The sequence below is a fragment of the Wolffia australiana genome, chromosome 6 (genome assembly GCF_029677425.1).
Source record: "Wolffia australiana isolate 7733 chromosome 6, ASM2967742v1".
Classification (NCBI taxonomy): domain Eukaryota; kingdom Viridiplantae; phylum Streptophyta; class Magnoliopsida; order Alismatales; family Araceae; genus Wolffia; species Wolffia australiana.
The window spans coordinates 7,944,797-7,966,281 of NC_135840.1; the positions used below are offsets into that span (position 1 = coordinate 7,944,797).

The 21,485-nt window shown below is 40.6% G+C and overlaps 3 protein-coding genes across 3 annotated transcripts; 2 read left to right on the top strand and 1 right to left on the bottom strand.

Moving 5' to 3' along the window:
- Window positions 1-266: 266 nt before the first annotated feature.
- On the bottom strand, window positions 267-5,052 carry LOC144704944 (Pentatricopeptide repeat (PPR) superfamily protein). Its single transcript, XM_078577531.1, has 3 exons — window positions 5,041-5,052; window positions 4,460-4,532; window positions 267-2,656 (listed from the first exon to the last, which is right to left on the bottom strand). The coding sequence occupies exons 1-3, from the start codon at window positions 5,050-5,052 to the stop codon at window positions 291-293; spliced, it is 2,451 nt and encodes an 816-aa protein (XP_078433657.1). The 3' UTR covers window positions 267-290.
- Window positions 5,053-8,556: 3,504 nt separating this feature from the next.
- Window positions 8,557-9,884, top strand: LOC144704720 (glycine-rich protein). Its single transcript, XM_078577240.1, has 3 exons — window positions 8,557-8,749; window positions 8,848-9,013; window positions 9,671-9,884. The coding sequence occupies exons 1-3, from the start codon at window positions 8,590-8,592 to the stop codon at window positions 9,759-9,761; spliced, it is 417 nt and encodes a 138-aa protein (XP_078433366.1). The 5' UTR covers window positions 8,557-8,589; the 3' UTR covers window positions 9,762-9,884.
- Window positions 9,885-15,582: 5,698 nt separating this feature from the next.
- Window positions 15,583-19,275, top strand: LOC144704719 (ras-related protein RABA2a-like). The gene is made up of 2 exons (XM_078577239.1): window positions 15,583-15,860; window positions 18,510-19,275. The coding sequence occupies exons 1-2, from the start codon at window positions 15,696-15,698 to the stop codon at window positions 19,002-19,004; spliced, it is 660 nt and encodes a 219-aa protein (XP_078433365.1). The 5' UTR covers window positions 15,583-15,695; the 3' UTR covers window positions 19,005-19,275.
- Window positions 19,276-21,485: the final 2,210 nt, after the last annotated feature.

The window sequence follows — 21,485 nt, forward strand, 5'->3', positions numbered from 1 at the left end:
GCCTTATAAACTTGCAGTTCAGCTCTGAAATGAGAATAGAAGTTGTTTGCTTTATTTCCATACAAAAATGTAACGATTTTGTGTGATTTGTTTGAGGTGAGGTTTTATCTTCCCCTTTCCCATGTATCTCTTTTTTTTTGGCATATCCTGAAGTAAGAAAGGATAAGTTCATGGATTAAATTCTCAGAGAATGGTTTTGGTTGCGTAAATTGAATGAGAAACTATCAGTTTCGGTTAAAATTTGCTGTTTTTTTGGAGAGATGAAATTTGCAGGAACTGATTGGTTGGTGTCACCAATAATCAGAGCAGGAGCAAAGCCCATTACTAAAGCAGTGGAATCGGTTGTTGTCCCTGACGACGATCTCCCTGCCAGATATCTTAGACATAAACTTCATGAAAAGATGGCAGTCCCCACAGATCCTTAGGTTTTTCACCACCCTAATGGCCTCTGCTGACCCTCCATCCACCAGCAAAATAAACCCAACTGCCAGCCTTTCACTATGCACCCCCAAACTCCCCTCCCTTTCCTCCTCCTCCACATCCCTCAGGGACCAACCCCCATCTCCCACATACCCCAACCCCCTCATCTTCTCTCCATACTCCTCCAGCAACTGGTAAATCTCCCTTGTCCTGTCATGTCTTCTGTCCCCAGCAGCAAAGCAATGTATCTCCCCTCCCACCTCCACCCAACTGCAGCCCATCGTCTTCTTCACCTTCTTCCTCCTCATCTTCTCCTGCACCATCTCCGCCTCCCGCCACCGCCTCCCCGCCGCGTAAACGTTCGCCAGGAGGACATAATTCCCTGGGTTCTCCTCTTCAATGGCAAATAGCTTCTCTGCCGCCTTCTCTGCAACATCAACCCGCCGGTGCACCCGGCCGGCGTTGAGCAGCGCGCCGTAGACTCCGGCGTGGGGCACCATTGACGACTCCTCCACCAGTTTCACCGCCTCGTCGAGTTCCCCGGCCCTCCCCAGAAGGTCCACCATGGCGGCCAAGTGGTCAATTGCAGGGCTCTCAATGGCCCGGAAGACTTGCTTCCCTATCTCAGTCGCCCCGCCATGGCTGCAAGCCGAAAGCACGCCGAGGAAGGTGACTTTATCAGGCTCAATGTTGTTCTCCTTCATCCTCTGTAGTAGCGCCGCCGCCTCGACTGCGCTGCCATGCGCCGCCAGCCCCAGAAGCAGAGAATTGTAGGAGATGACATCTCTCTCAGGCATTTCCTCAAACACCCGCCTCGCCTCGGCCAAGTTCCCGCACCTCGAGTGCATGAAAACCATAGCGTTGTGGCCGGAGATGGTGAGTTTGATATGCACTCGGGAGATGGTTTTAATGGCTTGTTGCCCGGTTTCGCGGGCACCCAGGTGACCGCAAGCAGAGAGGACGGATACCATGGTGATCTCATCTGGCTTGGCTTCTTCTTCTTCCTCCTCCATGGCCTTGAAGAGCTTCAAGGCGCCACCCCACTGTCCGTTCTGGACATAACCAGAGATCATCGAATTCCAGGAGATGGTATTCCTCCTGGGCATTTCATCAAAGAGCTGTCTGGCCATGGCGAGATCGCCTTCCCGGCAGTAGGCAGAGATCATGGCATTCCAGGAGACCGAGTTTCTAGCAGCACCCATGGCGTCAAAGATCTCTCTAGCAGTATGGAGGTTCCCACACTTGGCGAGCATGTCGATGAGAGCAGTCTTAACAAAGGGACTCCTGTTCAATCCTCTCCGCTCGAGCATGGCAACCAAATTCTCTGCGATGGAGCGATCTCCCCTCGAAGAACAAGCAGAGAAGACGGTGACGAACGTCGTCTCGTCGGGGTCGGCTCCGGCTGCGATCATTTCCTCAAACAATCTCAAAGCGAGCTCCGGCTGTCTGTTCTGCACATACCCAGAGATCATGGCATTCCAGGAAACAACAGTTCTCTCCGGCATTTCATCGAACAAGTTCTTCGCCTTGTCAATTTGGCCGATTCTGCAGTACCCTGTGACCATGGCGGTGAAGGAGATGGCGTTTCTGGCAGGCATAGCCTCGAAGACGCGGAGAGCTTCGTCTTCCTTCCCACAAGCCCAGTACCCGGAGAGAATCGCGTTCCAGTCGGCGGGAGTTTTACAGGGCGATTCATCGAACAGGTCTCGAGCGAGGGAGATGTCCCCGCGCTTGGCGTACCCATCGAGGATGGCATTGCGGATGTACTGGTCAGCGAAGTGGCCGAGCTTGACGACGTAGCCATGGATCGGGTCGATGGCGGTGGGGGCGGAGTTCTTGATCAAAATTGGGATGACGAAGGCGTCGGCAGGAAGGCCGAGATCGAGCATTTGGGAAATTAGGGCACGAACTTCGTCTCTGTCGCCGAGGAGGGAGTGGAATCTGAGAATGGAGGTGAAGGATCGGGAGTCGGGACGGGAAATTGAGGCGAATAGGCGGCGAGCGTAGGCTCGCGGGGAGCGGAGACGGTGACATTGCGCGAGCAGGAAGCTGAGCCACTGGTTCGGGCGGCCATGGAAGGATCGGAGGAGAGCTTGAGCGTGGATCTGCTTCAGTTGGCCGAGCGATCTCGCTTCCCTCGCCGAGCTGAGAAGGTCTGCGTAGGAAGAAGAAGACGATGGAGAAGAAGACATAAGAAGAAGACCAATGACGTTAGCGGAATAAATAGAAACCGGTACTGTAATTGGAAAAAATGATTGTTAACGGATACTGGTCCCCGAGTATAGTTCCCCAGGACGTGGACGATGATGGGACGGGACGAAGATCGTAACGTGCAACAGCAGAATCAGTGCAGGGAGACTGATTTCTGTCTCGGTTTTCGTCCAACCTCGCGGACGGGACATTTTTTTGTCCTGACATGAAAAAACCGTCCCGTCCGCGTCCTCGCACTAGTGTAATTCTGGGTGTGGAAGATGGATGGGACGGGACGACGATTGTCCCGTCCGACGTCCGGAATCAGTACAAGGATGTAGACGGGACGGTTTTTTCTCCCGAGATGAACGGAGGGGACGGTTTTTTGTCAGAGTGGACGAAAACTGTCCCATTCGTTCATCTCAGGACAAATTTCCGTCCCGATAAATAAATATATATATATATATATATATATATATATATATATATATATATATATATATATATATCATCCACCCTCGAAAAGGACAATTTTTTTGTCCTGGGATGAAAAACCGTCCTGTCTGTGTCCCTACACTATAGTCAGGTGTCACACGGTCGAATCTCGAGCTAGGTTTCTTGCCCAGAATTGGCGTGTGCCGGCCTCAGTGCTTGGAGCAGAACACTGAGCAGCCTTGATCTCTTGCAGCGGAAGCTTTTGCAATTGCTTAAGATCGCATAGAAGGGGTTCGAGGAGATGTTGGTGCTAGGCACCGTCAGTGAATAGGGCCATTGCATTGATATCTTAAAAAGTACTTCAGGATTACTTGGGGGAAGACGAGGGGTGTTACACAGAACGAGACGAGGCGCCTTGCGCCGAGGTAATGTCGCCACACCGCCTCAGGCCCGCCACTCCGCGCGCGCGCCCGCTCTGCCACTACACAAGTGCGCCGGGCCGGGCGCCACGCGCCCGCAGGCCTAGCGATCACAAACGCCACCTCTTGCCTTGACGATCACACACGCCACCGGCACCCGTGTCCACACTCTAGCGCGCGCCCAACACTACCCGTGTATAAGTGCGCAGTCTGCGCGACACTGCCGCATTCGGCGCCCCCGAGCTAGGCGATGCGCACCCAGCACTACCCGCAGGAGCACTGCGCGCCCGCTATGCCGTCTTGGCGCTCTTTGTGCGCCACATACCTTAGTCTCCTGGCGGGATGTCTCCCCACTGCGCGCCCCGCACACGCAATGCGCGCGCTGCCCGCGCGGCCGCTGCGCGGTATCCTGCACAACTCGCTGCTGCACTCGCGCACGCCGCTCGCCTGCGCGCCTCCGCACCGCGACGCAGCACTTCCCGCCCCGGCGCGCAGCGCTCGGCGTTGGCGTATAGCGTTGGCGCCCGCACGTGGCGCTTGGCTTTGGCGCGCGCACGCACACGCCGATCAGCCCGCGCGCCTAGCACGTGCGGACCGTACCTGATACATCCCGCCTTGGGCGTGGACGGGCACGTGCGCAGTCTACCGTGAATCACCACCAACAGTGGCAATGGTCTAATATATCGGGTATTTGGGCATCGCTACCCATTATGACTCAGTCCTTAAAAAGTCGTGAGCCGAAATACAACGGACACGCCCTCCCAATAAGCACGCAGGCATCCGGGCAGGGAATGCTGCCTAGTTAGGGGCCTAACATCAGGTCATTCGTCATGGTGACCAAGGAGAGAGAGAGAGAGAGAGAGAGAGAGGGGCCGAGAGAAAGAGGCATGACGAACAATATACATCACAGTTTCATCCGTACCTCCTGTCACGTCCTGTAGATCCCATCTGGAATGGGTTGTTCCCTACTTTGATGGCTAAGAGATAGCGTTTACCTGACGTCTGCTTGTCACTTGAAACAGATGCTAAATCAAGAATGTCCGGGTATTGGATTCCATAAACCTGATACTATCATCAAGAAATGGAAGCAGACTTCCATGTCCAATCTTAGCTCATACATAGCTTGCCTCTTTTTGAGTGTGAATCACTATCAACCCAAAAAAAAAATGCCTGATACCCTTTCTTTCTTGCTACGAGTCTAACTCTCTCTATCTTGGTTTTTGACTCGTCTGCATCACGAAAATGGCACTAGACCATTATGGATCAAGACTAAACTATGCACATCTGAGTAAACAGGGGACAACTTACTCCAGCCTAGTCTTGCACATGTTCATTTCATGCTCAAAGATCTAGAGGACTGATCCCTCCCCTTGTTTTCTGCATGGATACCCTGAGGCATGTTCATGAGCAATGGAGTCCAACATTCCTATAAAGTATTCCATCTAACTTTGTAGTTTAGACATTATCTTCAAAAGATTCTTGGTATGGAACTTTTCAATCTGGATAGCAGATTCAATATTCTAAGATCCCTAATTCTATATTAGGTACCAGTAGTCTAATATTCTAAGATACTCACCATCATCCACATGTAGGTAATGTCCATCCAAATATCCACTATCTGCTACAAGGCTGGTATCCATTTTACGATATCTGATATTGTCATCTAAAACTATCTTGCCTTTCCTTTCCGTGATATTGCCTTTTTACGATATCTGATATTGCCTTTTCGTGATGGATATTTTGGGGCAAGTACTAGCAAAATATAGACACCATAAAAAATGATGATACTGCTAAAGTACAGTTTTTTGTATCCAGTATCAGAGACGTCCACCCTACCATACTGATGACCAATATCAGTAGAACATGAAATAGTGATTGACATTATTAGTCATCTATAAGCTTGTTGGACGGATCAAAAATCGTAATCCATTGCATCCTAGTTTGTCACCCCCTCAACATCTTAAAAAATGGAAGGATGACTAAAAGATATTATTTTAAGCAATAATCAGTTTCTCTCTTTTGTTCTCTCTCTCACTCACTTGTTCTCTCTCACACTCTATCTCTGGATGTGATCCCTTTCGTAGAAGATTTGCCATGTTTGGTTATTGTAAGAATAGGAAACGATGTTTGTATGATGGAAATATTTGTGGCAAGCAAGCCAATCACACATAGAATGTCTCATTTTATGTTCATTAATACAATGTATTCATTATAGCGCAGGTGTGATGCTTATATTGTAGTCCATGAATACATTATTGGACTTGGTAAATTGTGATGAAGGTTCTGATTTCTCCGCTAGATAACGTTGTTATGTAAACATAATCTTCATCTAGGTTACGAAGTAAAGTTGCTCCATCTAAACAAAGCGATAAGCTTTTTTTGCTCAAAGAAAAAGCTAGCTATGCTATAATAAAGGTACGAAGTACGCTACCGGTTAAGAATGCCGACTACAAGCAAGTTGGGGTTTGGTCATACACACACAGAAGCGACCCTTATATAGAATAATACATTCACCTTAAAATTGTAATACACATATCCCTTGTCTTTAAGTATGTGTTCTAAATATTCTTATCCAAATGGTACTTGAGAAGGGCATTGAAGTTTTTGGATAGAATATAACTATCTAGCCTCACTCATATGATGAATATGGTAAAATTCTATAACCATTAGGAGGACACACTGATGATAGATAACAGGTGCTCTATAATGGAAATAGTTCACTAAACAGATCCATACGAATCCCAGAATGGAATTAGTAAAACTGTCAATCGAGATTGGTTCATGTCATAGTTGTTTATGTGCTCCTTGAAGCTAAGACACCAAAGATGTCTTATAGATGGACAGTTTTACTTTGACTATGATCCCTAAGTTCCAAAATATTCAATTTTAAAACAGTCTTAGTTAGGGTGCATCAAGAATTTCACAAAGATGATTGAGTAATCAAGATGGGATCGTCCACCTTCGGTATAAGAGGATACAGTTCAAGGAAGACAGTGCAATGAAGATCTCCAATAATTCTTAATGCATTAGTACTAACTCGGACTAAAAATTTGGTTGACCATACCCTAAGTTGTCATGTTTATCATCAATATGAGACTAGTATATAGTTATCAATACGAAACATGTTCCATGAAAGAGTCAATACACACTCTTTTGTGTCTTGTAAAAACACCCCATGGGCTAGAGACTCAGCCTATCAATTGGGTTAAACCGATCCGTCATCAATTAATATATATGATGCTATAGTTAATTAATTTTAAAAGCTGATTAAGGTCATTGGGCCATCAGAGTCATTAACTAGGCTAATATATGAGCCTATATGGTCGCTCGCAAATGGTCTTTTAGAAGTTAGAAGATACACTTAAAGCTTTGAAGTTTTATGAAAAAAATTCAACTAGTAAAGATAAGGGAAGGCCCTTACCAAAATTCTCCCATGGCAAAACAAAATTTTTTGTGGCTCTTCCGCTTCTCCCTTCTCCCCTACATTTCTCTCCATTATCGACACAATCAGGACGGCATAACAACGATGATGGAGCATGAACGGGCATAGTTAAGGTGAAAGAAGAGATTTGATGTGATGAGGATTGTGTGGATATGTCTAGAGGTTGCACACGAGCATTTCAACATGTCTCACTCAAGGATCCAAGAAATTACGAATATGATTAGTACCTAGGTGATTTGATTCAAATGTTTTACTGATGTCATGTTGATTCTTACTTCAAATCTTTGATTGCAATGAATCATTTTGTTTCATCTAGATCAAGGTCATAGAATCCAAACAGGATCTGCTTCTTGAATTCAAGAATTTTCACGAATAGTAAAGTTCCAAGAGAAACACCAAAGGATGAACAAATTCGGAGAGAGAGAGAGAGAGATCAAGGTGGAGTAGAAACTAGGAGAGATCAACAAGGGGAACATAAGGTAATGGAGGTAGTAGAAAGGAAAATTTGGGTCGGCCGTGTCCATCCCTATGGCGAGAGGATTTCCCAACGACCAATTGAGCTCTGATTTCAGCCTTAAGAACATATCAGCTGCCCCTTTGTTTCGGGATGACATTTTATTTATAGATGTGTCGTTGCACAACTATCTCCCCACACATGGCCTGACGAGCTAGGTATGATGTCTCTTTTTCTGCTTCTCCTCTTTTCCATGTATGTGCGCAGCAGTCCCGTATCGTCTCTCTTTCTGTCTCTCTCTCCTCTCTCCCCTCTCCCTTTGCCAATTTAGCAAATTTCTTCATCCATCCATCCATCATCCATCTTGTTTTGCATTACAGACAAACGACGAAATTGGAGTGATGACGAGAATGATGAGGATGACAAATCAGGGACAAATGATGACATGGACGAAATGAAATGTCATTTACAAGGCAACTGCACAGTTACCCGTATTGTGCAGGGTTGCGGATGTGACGGTTTTTTTTTCCCAGGACGAAAAAATCGTCCCGTCCGCGAGGTTGGAAATTCATCCCGAGACCTCAGGACGCGACGGTTTTTGTCCAGTCGGATGAAAAAACCGTTCCATCCGGAGGTCTCGGACGAAAAGACCGTCCCATACGCGTCCTGCACTGATTCCAGACGTCAGATGGGACGATCTTCCTCCTGTATAGTCCATTGTCCATGCCCCGGACGATCCGGAACTATAAAAGTGCAGGAATGAGAACGGGACAATTTTTTCATCGCAGGACAAAAAAATCATACCGTCCGCAAAGTTGGACGAAAATCGGGATGGAAATTCGTCCCGTGACAAACGGACGGGACAGTTTTCGTCCACTCGGATGAAAAAATCGTCCCGTCCGGAGGTCTCAAACGAAAAAACTGTCCCGTCCACATCTCTGCACTGATTCCAGACAATGGAAGGGACGATCTTCGTGACGTCCCATCCATCGTCCACTTCCCGGACGATCCGGAACTACAGTTACCCGTTTAGTCTAGTTCCATCTGAACCAAAATCGTCATCCGTCATTCGTCCAACAAGCCTAACCGCCTGTCTCAACGACCAGCTACTAAGCTGCTCCGCAGGTACAAGAAAAAGAAATTCAACTGGATCTACTATTTATAGTCTTCAGGAGAGGGAGTAGAGAATTGAGATTTTCTTTCTGTTGGAAATCAGAGGGGAAGAGGAGATGATCAGGGGAGGGGGGCGAGGAGGGAACGGCTATGGCGGTGAGAACGGAGTCTTCTGGAAGCTCCCCGTTGTGAGATCGAAGGAGCTCGGGAAGCTCGGCCCCGGCGTCGGTCTAGGCGCTGGCTGCGGCGTTGGGCTTGGCGTAGGCCTCTTCGGAGGTCTTCTCCCCTTCTTCGCTCTCAAAATCGCAATTTTCCTGTTGTTTTCTGTGTGGATGAACTCTTTGATTTTTTCTGTGCGATTTGGTTTTGATCAGGTGCTGGAGTAGGTCTTGGATTCCCTGGATTGAGTCTGGGGTTTGGAGTAGGCGCCGGATGCGGTGTCGGGCTCGGGTTTGGGTACGGATTGGGAAGAGGCGTCGCCACGGATGAGTACCGCAGATATTCTAATGTTGGGAATTCGAACGGAACTTTATTATCCCAGTGAGTGTTTTTCTTGCGGAGATTGGTCTCTTCCTGCGGATTTTTTTGGACGATTTTGCGTGGAATTCTTAGGGGGATTTGTGGTTGGAATGTGCGTGACTGGATCAAAGAAATATTCAATTTTTTCGATCGGTTTATTTTTCATAACTGCAGGAACTGTATCAAGCTGAATTTTTTCGATATCCGAAAGTTGCATTTCCGTTGAATTCTTTCGGGGGATTAGTGCGCGAATGTGTGTGTGACTGGACCAAGGGAAACATCAATTTTTTTTTTATTCTAAGGTGGAAAATGTGGAATATGTATTATTTTGATCCAGATCAAGTTGATTTTTTTTATGTACAAAAGGTTGCTTTTCAATTTATGTCTTACGTTAGCCTATTGGGCGAAATATCATTTTTTTCAACTGATTTCTGTGGCCGAAATTATGGTATCTATATCGTTCCAATCGACAACAACTCTATTTTTTTTTATGTGAGAAAGGCTGCATTTTGTTCAATCGACCAACTCAACTAGGTCATAAATGCTGTGATGTTTACTTGTTTCATTTATCATCATGGATGTTAAATATATTGGCTATTTGCAATTACTTAAATTTTCCGGAAGACGATTCTCAATAATTTATTTGCCCATTTTTAAATTGGTGTCCTCCATTTGCAGAGATCACCTCATTTCTTTGGTCGATGAGCTTGTGGAGAACACGAAGAAGCTAGTGAGAGCAACTTCAAAGTCTATTGAGAAGTGGAGGTGATTGTGGGTTTATTACCCTTTATACAGATCAGTTTAGAAATTGTGTATAATTGACGTCAAAAAATTTAACAGTTTCCACAAACCTACACAGATTCAAGGTGATTACTCCAATTCTTATTTTTGCTGTCGAATGAGTTTCTAGCTTTGTAAGCAATGCGTCATTTTGGTCAAAAGTGGCGGTTAACTTCTTGAGGGTTTGATATTTAACCATTCAAGTAGGGACAATTATCAATCGCTTTATTTTTTTATAGTGCTAGGAACCTAATGTTGTAGGAACTTATATTTTTTAGTATATGGTATTTTGTTTATAGTCTGTTTGGTCTGCATTATATTCTCCTATTACCGTGCTTCAAATAAAAAAGAGTAATATTGCAATTTTAACGAGTATTTTGGCGTATTATTTTTAAATTAAATCTACGAGGTAGTTTGTGGGTTATAGACTGCACTTACGCAGGTTCCATGCTTGTGTAATGGACTCTTATGAGATTCAGTGTATAACACTGAAATAGACGAGTCAAAAAACACCTCACATGAATGTTCTTGCCACGTACATGAGCTTTGATCCTTTTAAAGAAGATATCTTTGTCGCCAGGAAAAATAAATCTCATAATAGAATCAAAAGTCAAGTCCGCGCATGAGCACTATAGTCATTGAAATGTCTTTGTTTTAGGACGAAGCATGGCTTATCTCTCTTCTCAATAGTAGAAATGGTCGTTCTGTTCTGTTCGTTTTAAACGAACAAAAAATTCGCACAAAAGAACCGCACAAGGCCGTGTTCTTTGTTTTGTTCTTTAAAAAAAACGAAAAAATAATTGCATTCTAACAAATTCGCACATTCACACAAAACTAGAACAAAATTCGTACAAAGTGAACAAAAGAGCTGCACTTGGGTCTCTGAGATGATCTGTTCGATTTTGTTTTTGTTCTATTCGGAAAACCGAACAGAACAAACAATTCGCACAAATTCGCACAAAAAGAACAGAACGACCATGTCTACTCAATAGATATCATATTTTCATTCAAAGGCACAGGTAGAAACATTGATGATGTATAAATTGGTGGGAGGCCACTTTACAAGTATCAAGCCAAATCATCTTGAAATATTAGGAGAAAAATCATACATTTTAGGTTCCAACACAATAGAATAGAGTTGGCTACCATTAATGTACAAATACGGGTGATACATCACAAGTATACAAATTAGAATCAGTGATAATGGAGTTCAACTAGATGGACTTTGTTGGGAAAAGCATTACGTTGGGAATTGCCTGATCATCACACAAGTATTCTTGAATATTGCAATGAATTAGGGTTCAGAGATTATATTTCACCAAACGTTTGATCAACTGAATCGGCGACGTGGGCACTTGAATCTGATCGTCAATTGGCCAGCCAGATCATCTTAATCCTGTCCACAGCTACTTTAGCTTCCCCGTACAATTTGACCTCTCCTAATTATTATAATGTAATTCTTGACTTTTATTTCATCAGTTATCTGTAACAGGAAATGCAGTAGTATAGTTTTTAAGTAGCCTAAAATGGTGGATCATTCTCGAAGTGTCTCAATCTTAGTTTAACTCGTTCTCAAAATCTCAATATTAAATATCAAGTAGATCGATTGAAATGTATACAATTCAATCCCAATCAAATGCTAAACTCAACTTAATTAAACCCAATTAGAGCTTGAACTCAATCTCAATTTATCCCAATCACATCTCAAGGAGTATTTCAATTTTGAGCACATCAAAATCCAGACAGATTAGTTATACTGCCTATTTCTCAACTCAAACTATCTTCTATCCTGTGTTTTCAATGCAAGCTAAAATTGGTAGAAAATGATCCACCTTAATTTAAACAAGTACAATTTCAACTCAGTTCTCTTTCTATGAAACTTTTAGAGTCTCCAAAAATCTTTAAATCTCTTTTTCAACTCAAGCTTCATCTCTCAAAAGTATCTGGAAAACTATGAACCTCAATATTGATGGAAATATATGTGGCCGACAAGCTAATCACACATTCCACATCTCGTTCCATGTTCATTAGTAGAACATATTCATTATAGTGCATGTGTGATGCGTATAATGAAGTCCATGAATACATGATCGGACTTAGTGAATTATGATGAGATCGTAATACGGAGATCACTAGTCTTTAAGCATGTGTTCTAAACATTCCTATTCGAAGGATACACGAGAAGAAAATCGGAGTATCCGGATAGAATAACACTATCTAGCCTCACTCATATGATGAGTATGGCCGGTCCCGTAGCCATTAGTGTGGCGACACTAAGGATAGATAGTGGGTGCTCTTTAGTGCAAAGAGTTCACTGAATTGATCCGTACGAATCCCTAAATGGTATTATACCGAACTGTGAATCAGGTTGATTCACGTCACGGTTGTGTAAGTGGTCCTTAGACTTGAGACACCAAAGACGTCTTGTGGACGGATGGTTGTACTTTGGCTATGGCCAACGAGTATCTAATCATGGGATTCTAAACGGTCTTAGTTCGGGTGCATCAAGAAGTACACGAAGGCGATTGAGTGGTCAAGATCGGATTGTCCACCCTTGGTATAAGAGGTGACAGCTCAAGGAAGCCGATGCAACGAAGTCCTTGGCCAAGGCAGTGAAATATCGGAGAAGAGTTCGCCGATGATTTCTGAATGCATCAGTACTAACTCGAATGTTCGATTAGGGTTTGACAGTTGACCATACCCTAAGTCGTCTAAGGAGCGTCAAGTGGATGAGGGGCTATACATACACGGTAATCGATGACGAACAGGTTCCATGAAATTAGTCGATACACACTCCTTTGTATTTTCTAGAATGCGAGGTGTAGCTTGGCACCCCACGTGTTGGAGACTCGACCTATCAATTGGGTTAAATCGGTCTGACATTAATTAATCCATACGATGATATAGTTAATTAATTTGGAAGGCCAATAAACATTGTTGGGCCACTGGAGTCGTTAACTAGACTGATACATGGGCCTAGAGGGTCACACGCAAATGGTCTTTTGGACGTTGGAAGATATACTTAAGTTTTGGGGGTTTTTATGAAAAATACCCACTTAGTATAAATAGGGGAAGGCCCTGAACGAAATTCACCCAGGCCAGAATTGTTCAGGGGCCTTTCCCCTTCTTCTCCACTCTCCCCACACCCCCTCTCCATCCCTGATGTGATCGGGACGATGTAACGACGCTGACGGAGAAAGAACGGGGCTCGTCAACGAGAAGGAGGAGATCCGAGGCGCCGAGGACCGCGTGGATACGTCTAGAGGCTGCACACTTGAGCAGCTCGACTCGTCTCACTCCGGGATCGAAGAAATCACGAATGAGATTCGTGCAAAGGTACTTTGTTTAATGTTTTTGGTTGATGTCGTTCAATTCACAAAAGGCTTCCGCTGCGCATCGTTTTGATTTATTCATCCAGATCTAGGCCTTTAGAACCCAAAAAATACCACCTTTATATAATTTTCAAATCATTTACCAAGTTTCAGTAAATTCCACTATTTTCTCACTTTTTTCCTTTCAGGTTAATCATCGATATAATCCTAAATTTCTAAAATCAATAGTGATCTCACTAATCTCAAATTAATGGGTTTACTAATCTTGAAGGCAAAAAAAATACATGAGTTAATGAATGATAATCAATTTATTTACAAATGAATTATTAATGGGTATACATATATCCATTTATTTACAAATGAATTATTAAATGCCAAAGAAATAAATGTCTATAATTTTATAAGATTTTCTTGACCTTTTTTTAATCCTATTATGATTTAATCACCCTTCGTTGACTTCTTTAATTTCTATTCACCTTCAAATCTCCTTGGTTTCCCTTGTTTATCCCTATCTCAATAGTTATGTTCAAGGAGAGCTGATATTTCTAAACATAAATAAAAAACCGTCCAATTTTATCAAAGTTATTCCAAGTATACTTTCATGTCTTGAATTTCTCTGTAGTTTTCTTCTCGTGTATTTTATTTTAGAGCAATGAAAACAAAAAATATTCCCCTTTGATAGGTTACATGTTGTTTAATGTTAATGTTTTTATACATAATCCAATGTTAAACTTATAATGTTGGAATCACTTAGAAAATCCTCATTTTCTGCATTAGTGAGAGCAGATCTATTCACCGGGAGATTTGAATATTTTTTAACCATTTATGCATTTTTTGTACTTGAATATTTTGGATGATTGCAGAAGACAGTTGAAATGTGAAGTTGAAGAAAAAATTTCAATTATGGGAAGCTTTAAAGATTTGAGAAATGAAAACAAATAAAATAATGGGCTAATATACTGATCTAATAAGTTTTGATTATAAATTATGACACAACTGGTAAGTGGCAGGAAATAGAGAATTAACCTGAATGCTGACCAAAAAACAGTGGATCAATGTCAGATATCGTCTTCACACCAATTATTTAGCGCAAGAGCGCCAGGGTTTCAAGCTCTATTTCCTCTCTCCTGAGATAACCAATTCACTAGAAATTGCATTCAGATAAAAGCTCTGAATCTAAGCTTTCCAAAGAACACAAATACATGCACTGGCATGACATCTATTTTTCACAAGTTCTGCTTAATTTGGAATTTATCACCACTTGAGAAAGAACAAGGACTTGTCATTTAAATATATACAAAATAACCAAATGATCCAGGGTCAAACTTCTCATTGCTAACTTTAGTCAGGGTTGACTCACTTTGAATTGAGTCAAAGATTCAAGCCCATTAGCCAAAGCCCACTAAGCCACCTCTGCTGGCTCATTATTTCATAACAAATCTTAACCCAAATCCCTCTTCATTTGCCCCTTTAGCACATTCATTGCACACAACAACCCAGTACACACATCTAATAAGGCTTTAAAATAGATAGAAATAATAGTGAATATATATTCTGACTTAGATAAACCATTTCTTTATCAAATAAATTCTAAAATTTTATTGAAATTTTCTTAATTATGTTAGTGATAATAGTTTGGGGAAATATCTATAAAGATTTAGAATTTCATATTATTGCATCATATTTCATATTTAATTATCTAAAAATAATATAAAACAAACAACATGTTTATAGATGGATAATATACGTATATATAAGAATTTGTCACATGCATTTTTTCAATCAACTATATGCATAGTATGATGATAAATTTCATTTAAGTTTATGTTATGAATCATGGTATCATTGTCATTCAAGTGTTGATGACAGTTTGAGTTTAGCAGAAATCTTCCCATTTTCCTCCCATTTTCTATAAAATTCTAGAAAATTTTACTTCCTCTAGAAAGAGCAATTTTTTTTCTACAAGCTTTGCTACATCCTGAAATCAATGCAGCATATATTCATCGTTTCCCATATTTTTTTAAAACCAGTATTGAAAAGGTATAGATAATGTTAAAAACTTGAATTTGCTCATTTGAACAATGATTATTAATTAAACTATCCCAACGCCATGACAGGAATATATTAGACAAAATTGGATCAGATTGCCACTTATCACATCAATCTTTTTTTTGTCAATTATGCTCATCAGCTGAGAGAAATATTACCCAAGCTACAACCAGAAACTATTGAAATATAAGTGATTACTAAAAGAAGTATATAAAAGTATCCTATGAACCCACCTGTACATAAATATAAAAAAACCATACAATATAAACAATACCAAAATGAAAAAATATTAGAAATTTGGTAATTTATTAGGGCTTCCATGCTAAGGTTTAAATTAGTATTTTTTATAGGAAGACGTGTAAAAATTCAATTGGTATTTATTTCCACGCTGAAACAGAACAGTATAAAACCAGAAGACTGGTAATAATTCAAGGAAGATCTTCTCTCTTTCTTTCCATCTCTCTTGCGAAGTTCCTTCCTTGGCCGATCTTTCGGTCGGGATCTTGATCTGCTTCTCGCGATTCTCAGATTGATTGAAGAAGATGGCGCGGAGGCCTGAGGACGAATATGATTATCTGTTCAAGGTTGTATTGATCGGGGATTCTGGTGTGGGAAAGTCCAATCTTCTCTCTCGCTTCACCCGAAACGAATTCTGCCTCGAATCAAAGTCTACGATCGGTGTTGAATTCGCCACCCGGACTCTAAAGGTTATTGTCTTCCCCGATTCTCTTTCTGATTGGTCAATTTTTTTATTCTAGCCGAGACAGGGTTCAGCAATCAATGACGTGTGTTTCTTGGCGCATTTCGATTTTACCTCTTACGTATTTCTTTTTTCGCAATTTCGACAATGTGCGCGTCCAAATTTTCTTCTGGCATTGTTGCCCGGCCCAAATTTCTTCCCCGTTTTCTTATGTTAAATCTTCTTGAATGCCCTCCCGATCATCCAGAATGTTTCATGGGTAATAACCTAAAGGCTGCCCAATTTCTATGATTTCCTTAATTTTAAGCGAATTATTGCAATGTTTTCAATTGGAAAGAGTAGAGAAAATTTGATTTCTTGGTTGGGAAATGAAGAATATCTTGTCTAGTTTATTAAGGATTTCTCGGAGTAAAATTCCAAGAAAATTCAAGGTTATCGACTTAAATTTAGGCGTTCTGTTTCCACTGGAATTTCTTCTTAGCCGTATCTAACCTGCAGATTGCTTTCTTCCTCTCCAGTTTTGTCTTATGAATTTTTTTCTCTTGTACTTGAAATTTCACGATTGGTGGTTATTTTTTCTTTGAGTTCTCGATTCATATACTGAAAACAATTTCCATGTCGGTTAATCCGGTTTTAAATCCTAGAAAGAGTGGGAATCAAAAGATATCATATCTCTTCGTTCAAATAGAATCAGGAAGAATGAATTATATTTATTTGACTATTTTCTAAATAGAATTAGATCTATGTGATTATGGACCAAGTAAATACTAACTCGTTTGCTGAGCTTAAGTGTGATATTTATATTTACCCTTGACGTTTCTTCATTCATTAAAGCTTAAATTTTCTTGTTTTCGATAGTTGCCGTTTAATATAACTCTCCAATTTCCACTGGCGAGAAAAAAATGCTTCCCTTTTTTTGGTTCACCCTTGTCTGAAAATAAAGAATAACATATCAAGTTTTAGTTCTGAAAGAGAAGGAAAGCTTCTTAATTTTCGTATCTCATCTCTGGCTTTTATGTTTATATATTTTGTGCAACATTGTATGATTCTTCTTCCATATAAAGGTTCGTCTTCTTTTTTTGGTGGCCCTCTCAAAATAAGTCGTATATTTAAAGATTAATGGCTCATCAAATAATTCAATCTTTACTGAATCTCCAATTTGGGCATCTGGCAAGAAGAAACTGTACGGAGTTTTTTTTGTGTCGAAACATGAATCAAGAACTTCTGCTTTAAAATCTCTGTTTCGCGAGAATGATGATTTATTTTTTGCCGTGGAAAAAATTGTCTAATATTGGTGATATAAATCTCACAAAAAGTTTATTTTTGTGTTGAACCAATAATCCAAGGTTTTGCACTCTAGAATCAACATTTTCTGCTCTAACGTCTTACGCAAATGGCCTGAAATACATTTTGCCGAAGAAGAAATGATCAAGGGATGATGAGATGAACTCTTGCAAAATACGTATTTTTCTTTGTTGAAGCAAGAATCACGATTTTCCGTAATCAGATCTCTGTTAGGGTGGATTGATCTGAAACTTTTTCTCTCTAGAAGAAGCTATCTAAGAATGACGAAATAGAATCTTGCAAAATTTTGAATTTCTATGTTGAATTGAGAATCAACATTTTCTACTTTTTTATCGGCTGCTTGGGAATGAATGATCTTAGATTTTTTTTGCACTAATAAGAAATGATCCGAGTAATAGTATAAAATCTTGCACAATAATTCACTTCTATGATGAAAAATGAATCGAAAGTGTTGCACTTCTAGAATCAAGATTTCGATCCTTAAACATCTTTGTTACGAAAAATGATCTGAGACATTTTTTATGAGAAGTGATCGAAGAACGATGGAAAAAAATCTTGAAGTGTATCTAGAATCAAGATTTTATCCTTCAAAATCCCTATTACGCGAAGGATCTGAAATATTTCTCGTGTAGGAAGAACTGATTTAAGAGTTGACGATATATATTGCACAACGTTATTCTCTTCTGTGTCAAACCAAAAATCAAGACCTCCTGCTTTAAGATCTCTCTCAATTGAATGATGTAAATTTATTTTCCACCTCAGAAGAATTGATCCAAGAACGATGCATTAAATTCTCCCAGTTTTTTTTTCCTTTTGATCTGTTGAACCAAGAGATTTTCTGCTTTCAGATATCTAGTACGCGAATGATCTGAATAATGATTTCTCTTAATAGACTTGAGTATTTCTGCATTAAAATCTCCGAGACACGAGTGATCTGAAATAGTTCTCGCCTGAGAAAAATAAGCGATCTAACATCCTGCAATAACTTCCTTCTCTGTGCTGAACCAAGCTTCAATATTTTCTGCTGTAAGAACGCCGATATAAAATGTCGCAATTTTTTTTTTACCTTTTGATGTGTTGAAAGAAGAATTGATCCAAAATAATCTATTTCTGATTAGAATATTTATTTTGATGTGCCTAAGATAGGAGCGAACTAAAATCCTGCAATGCGAATAACTTCCCTCTCTCTGTCAAGCCAAGAATCAATATTTCCTGCTGTAAAATGTTGCCATTTTCTTTTCAAGTCAAAGAGAGTTACATTTGAAGCAGACGATGACGGCGATAATGGCAAAGTTTTGGGCGGAAAGGAAGCCTAAATGGAAAATAATAAAGAGAATTGTGGGAGATGCAGGTGGAGGGGAAGGTGATAAAGGCGCAGATCTGGGACACGGCGGGGCAGGAGCGGTACCGGGCGATAACGAGCGCCTATTATCGCGGCGCGTATGGGGCACTACTGGTGTATGACGTCACCAAGGGAACAACCTTCGAGAATGTGAGCCGGTGGCTCAAGGAGCTACGCGATCATGCTGACTCCAACATTGTCATGATGTTGGTTGGCAACAAGACAGATCTCAAGCACCTTCGTGCCGTCGCGACCGAGGATGCGCATGCTTTCGCTGAGCGAGAAGGCCTCTCCTTCCTTGAGACCTCTGCGCTCGAAGCCACCAACGTCGACACTGCCTTCCAGACTATCCTTGCCGAGATCTACCGCATCATCTCCAAGAAGAATCTCGCCTCTGCTGCCGATGCCGCTGCTTCACCTGCCACTCTGAGAGAGGGCAAGACCATCGCCGTTGGCGCCTCTGATGGCGGTGCCGCCGCGAGGAAGCCCTGCTGCTCGACGTGAGCTTTGTTTCCCCTTCTTTTAAATTGATTGGTAGACGCGGCCGAGGGGTTGGGGTGGGAAGAGGGTTTACGGAATACGAGGAAAAATTGGTGGGGAATGGATAGTTTTGGATGGTCGCAATCTGGCCCAATAACTGATTCCATGGCACAGGTGTTGCCTTTTGAGCGCCATAATGTAGATGATTCTCTTTGATGGATATTATGTGGTCGACAAGCCAATCATATGACCATGTTTTATTTAAGTTTGTTAAATAACATTTTGTTCATTATTATTCTCGTGTGATATGTATAATGAAGTCCATGAATATATGCAATGACTAAGTAAATTATGACGAGATCATAATACAATGATCACTAACCGTTTGTCTATATGTACTAATGGCCACAATATCAGCCATACGACAATATCAGCCATATAGACAAACAGTTTTTTAGATAAAGAGTTCACTAAAGTACTCAAATGAATCCCATAGTGGTATTATACCCAAACTCGTAAGTCATATTTCGCATGAATCCCGTAATGGGTGCTCTTCCTTGATTTCTATCATTGTTGTATAAATTGATCTGTTGACTAGACACACCAAGGACATTTTGTGGATATATTAATATATTTTGACTATGGTTACGAGTTTTTGATCATGGGATTCAAATAAGTATTTGCACAGATATAATAATAATATCATGAAGTGATTGAGTGGTTAGGACAATGTTGTTGTTCTCAACAAAAGAGGATATTGACTCAAGGAAGATGATGCAATTGAGTCCTTGGCTAGAGTAGTTAGGATATTAGACCACACATTCTCTAATAATTCCTGTTATGTATCAATACTACATGAATGACGGTTGGCGATTAATCATACCCCAAGTCGTTCGAGAGTCTCACTTGGATGAATGATAAATGAAGGGGAGGCACACCTAGGTCTGGATGGCATGAACAACTTAAATTGATGTGCTCCCTTTATTTCTACTTATTAGGAACTATTCACAAAAGTCCTTATTAATAAATTATATTCACCAACATTCTTAAATCTTATGTTTGTGACCCTCTAGCCCATGTATCTCTCTAATTAGTAACTTTAATGCCCTGATAACAATAATTAGTCAACCTTATTAAATTTATATCAACATATAGATCAATTGATCAATGATATATTTAACCCAACTGATAGGTTGAGTTTCTAACATGTGAGGTGCCATGGTACATTTGTGTCTTAGATTATGTAATACAAGTTGACGAAGACAAGATCAAGGCAATCAAGGATTGGGCAGCTCCTACCAATAGGTGCAATCAGATGTTAAGTTTCTATGGACTTGCCTCGTTTTATTGACGTTTCATTTGAAATTTTAACAACATCATGGCTCCAATCACTGAATGCGTGAAGAAAGTAAAATTTTAATGGGGTGAAGAAGCGGAGAAGAGTTTTCAAGCAATAAAAGGCAAACTATGTTTTTCCTTTAGTTTTGGACTTGTCTGATTTTGATAAATTGTTTCAAGTTGATTGTGATGTTTTAGGTGTGGGAGTTGGAGCATTATTATCCAAGAAGGTTGCCTAGTGTCTTTCTACAATGAAAAGCTATTTGATGAAACAAAGAAATGGACAATTTATGTGCTTGAATTTTATGTAGTGGTGCGAGCATTGCAGATATTGGAGCACTACTTGATCCAACGTGACTTTGCGTTAGTCACTTGTCATCAAGCTTTTAAATTGTTGAACAGCCAGACATCAGTCAAACACTAAATAGTTACAATCTTTTTCATCATGTACCAATAATTGCAATGTTTTTCTTCCACTACCCATATCTGCCCAATTCTATTTCCTGGCAATGTGCTGCCCATTTACAAAAAACATTTGTCCTAAAATTTGTTTCTTGCCCTAAAAAAACTCAATTTTTCTAAAAATTATAATAAATTATGAAAAACAACATAAAAAATATTTTATTTATTTAAAATAGTTTTGATTTACGCTTTAGAGAGTAGTTTAAAAAATCCAAAAAATGTAACATCACCTAAAATAATTATTTTAAGATATATTTGAATTTAAATTTATTTTCTCATTACCTGCACCTTATGGATTTGACCCTTACTTACCATATTCTAGGAATGGAAAAGTTTATAAATATCGTTGCATAAATTAGAGCCTTAGAATGGCTTATTTAAACCAATTTATGGTTTATCAACATGTTACTGTTAATGTTAAACTCCTAAGATGTCATTTTAGTTAGCATTAATGTGAAACATAAATGATCATAGGAACCCTTCTGTAACATCTTCATTACTCAGCCAAGGGAATTTAATGCATCCACTTCTTTGTGTCAGTCTCCTATCATACTAAGTGTAAATGATATTATATTAACCATAGATTACACTTCATAGTCTTCTTGTTATATTAGAGTTAATACTAATGCAAGTACAATGAATAGGAATTTATAATTCATGGTTAAAAAATAATTTTCCATGCATAAGATGTATTTGGTGTCTTTG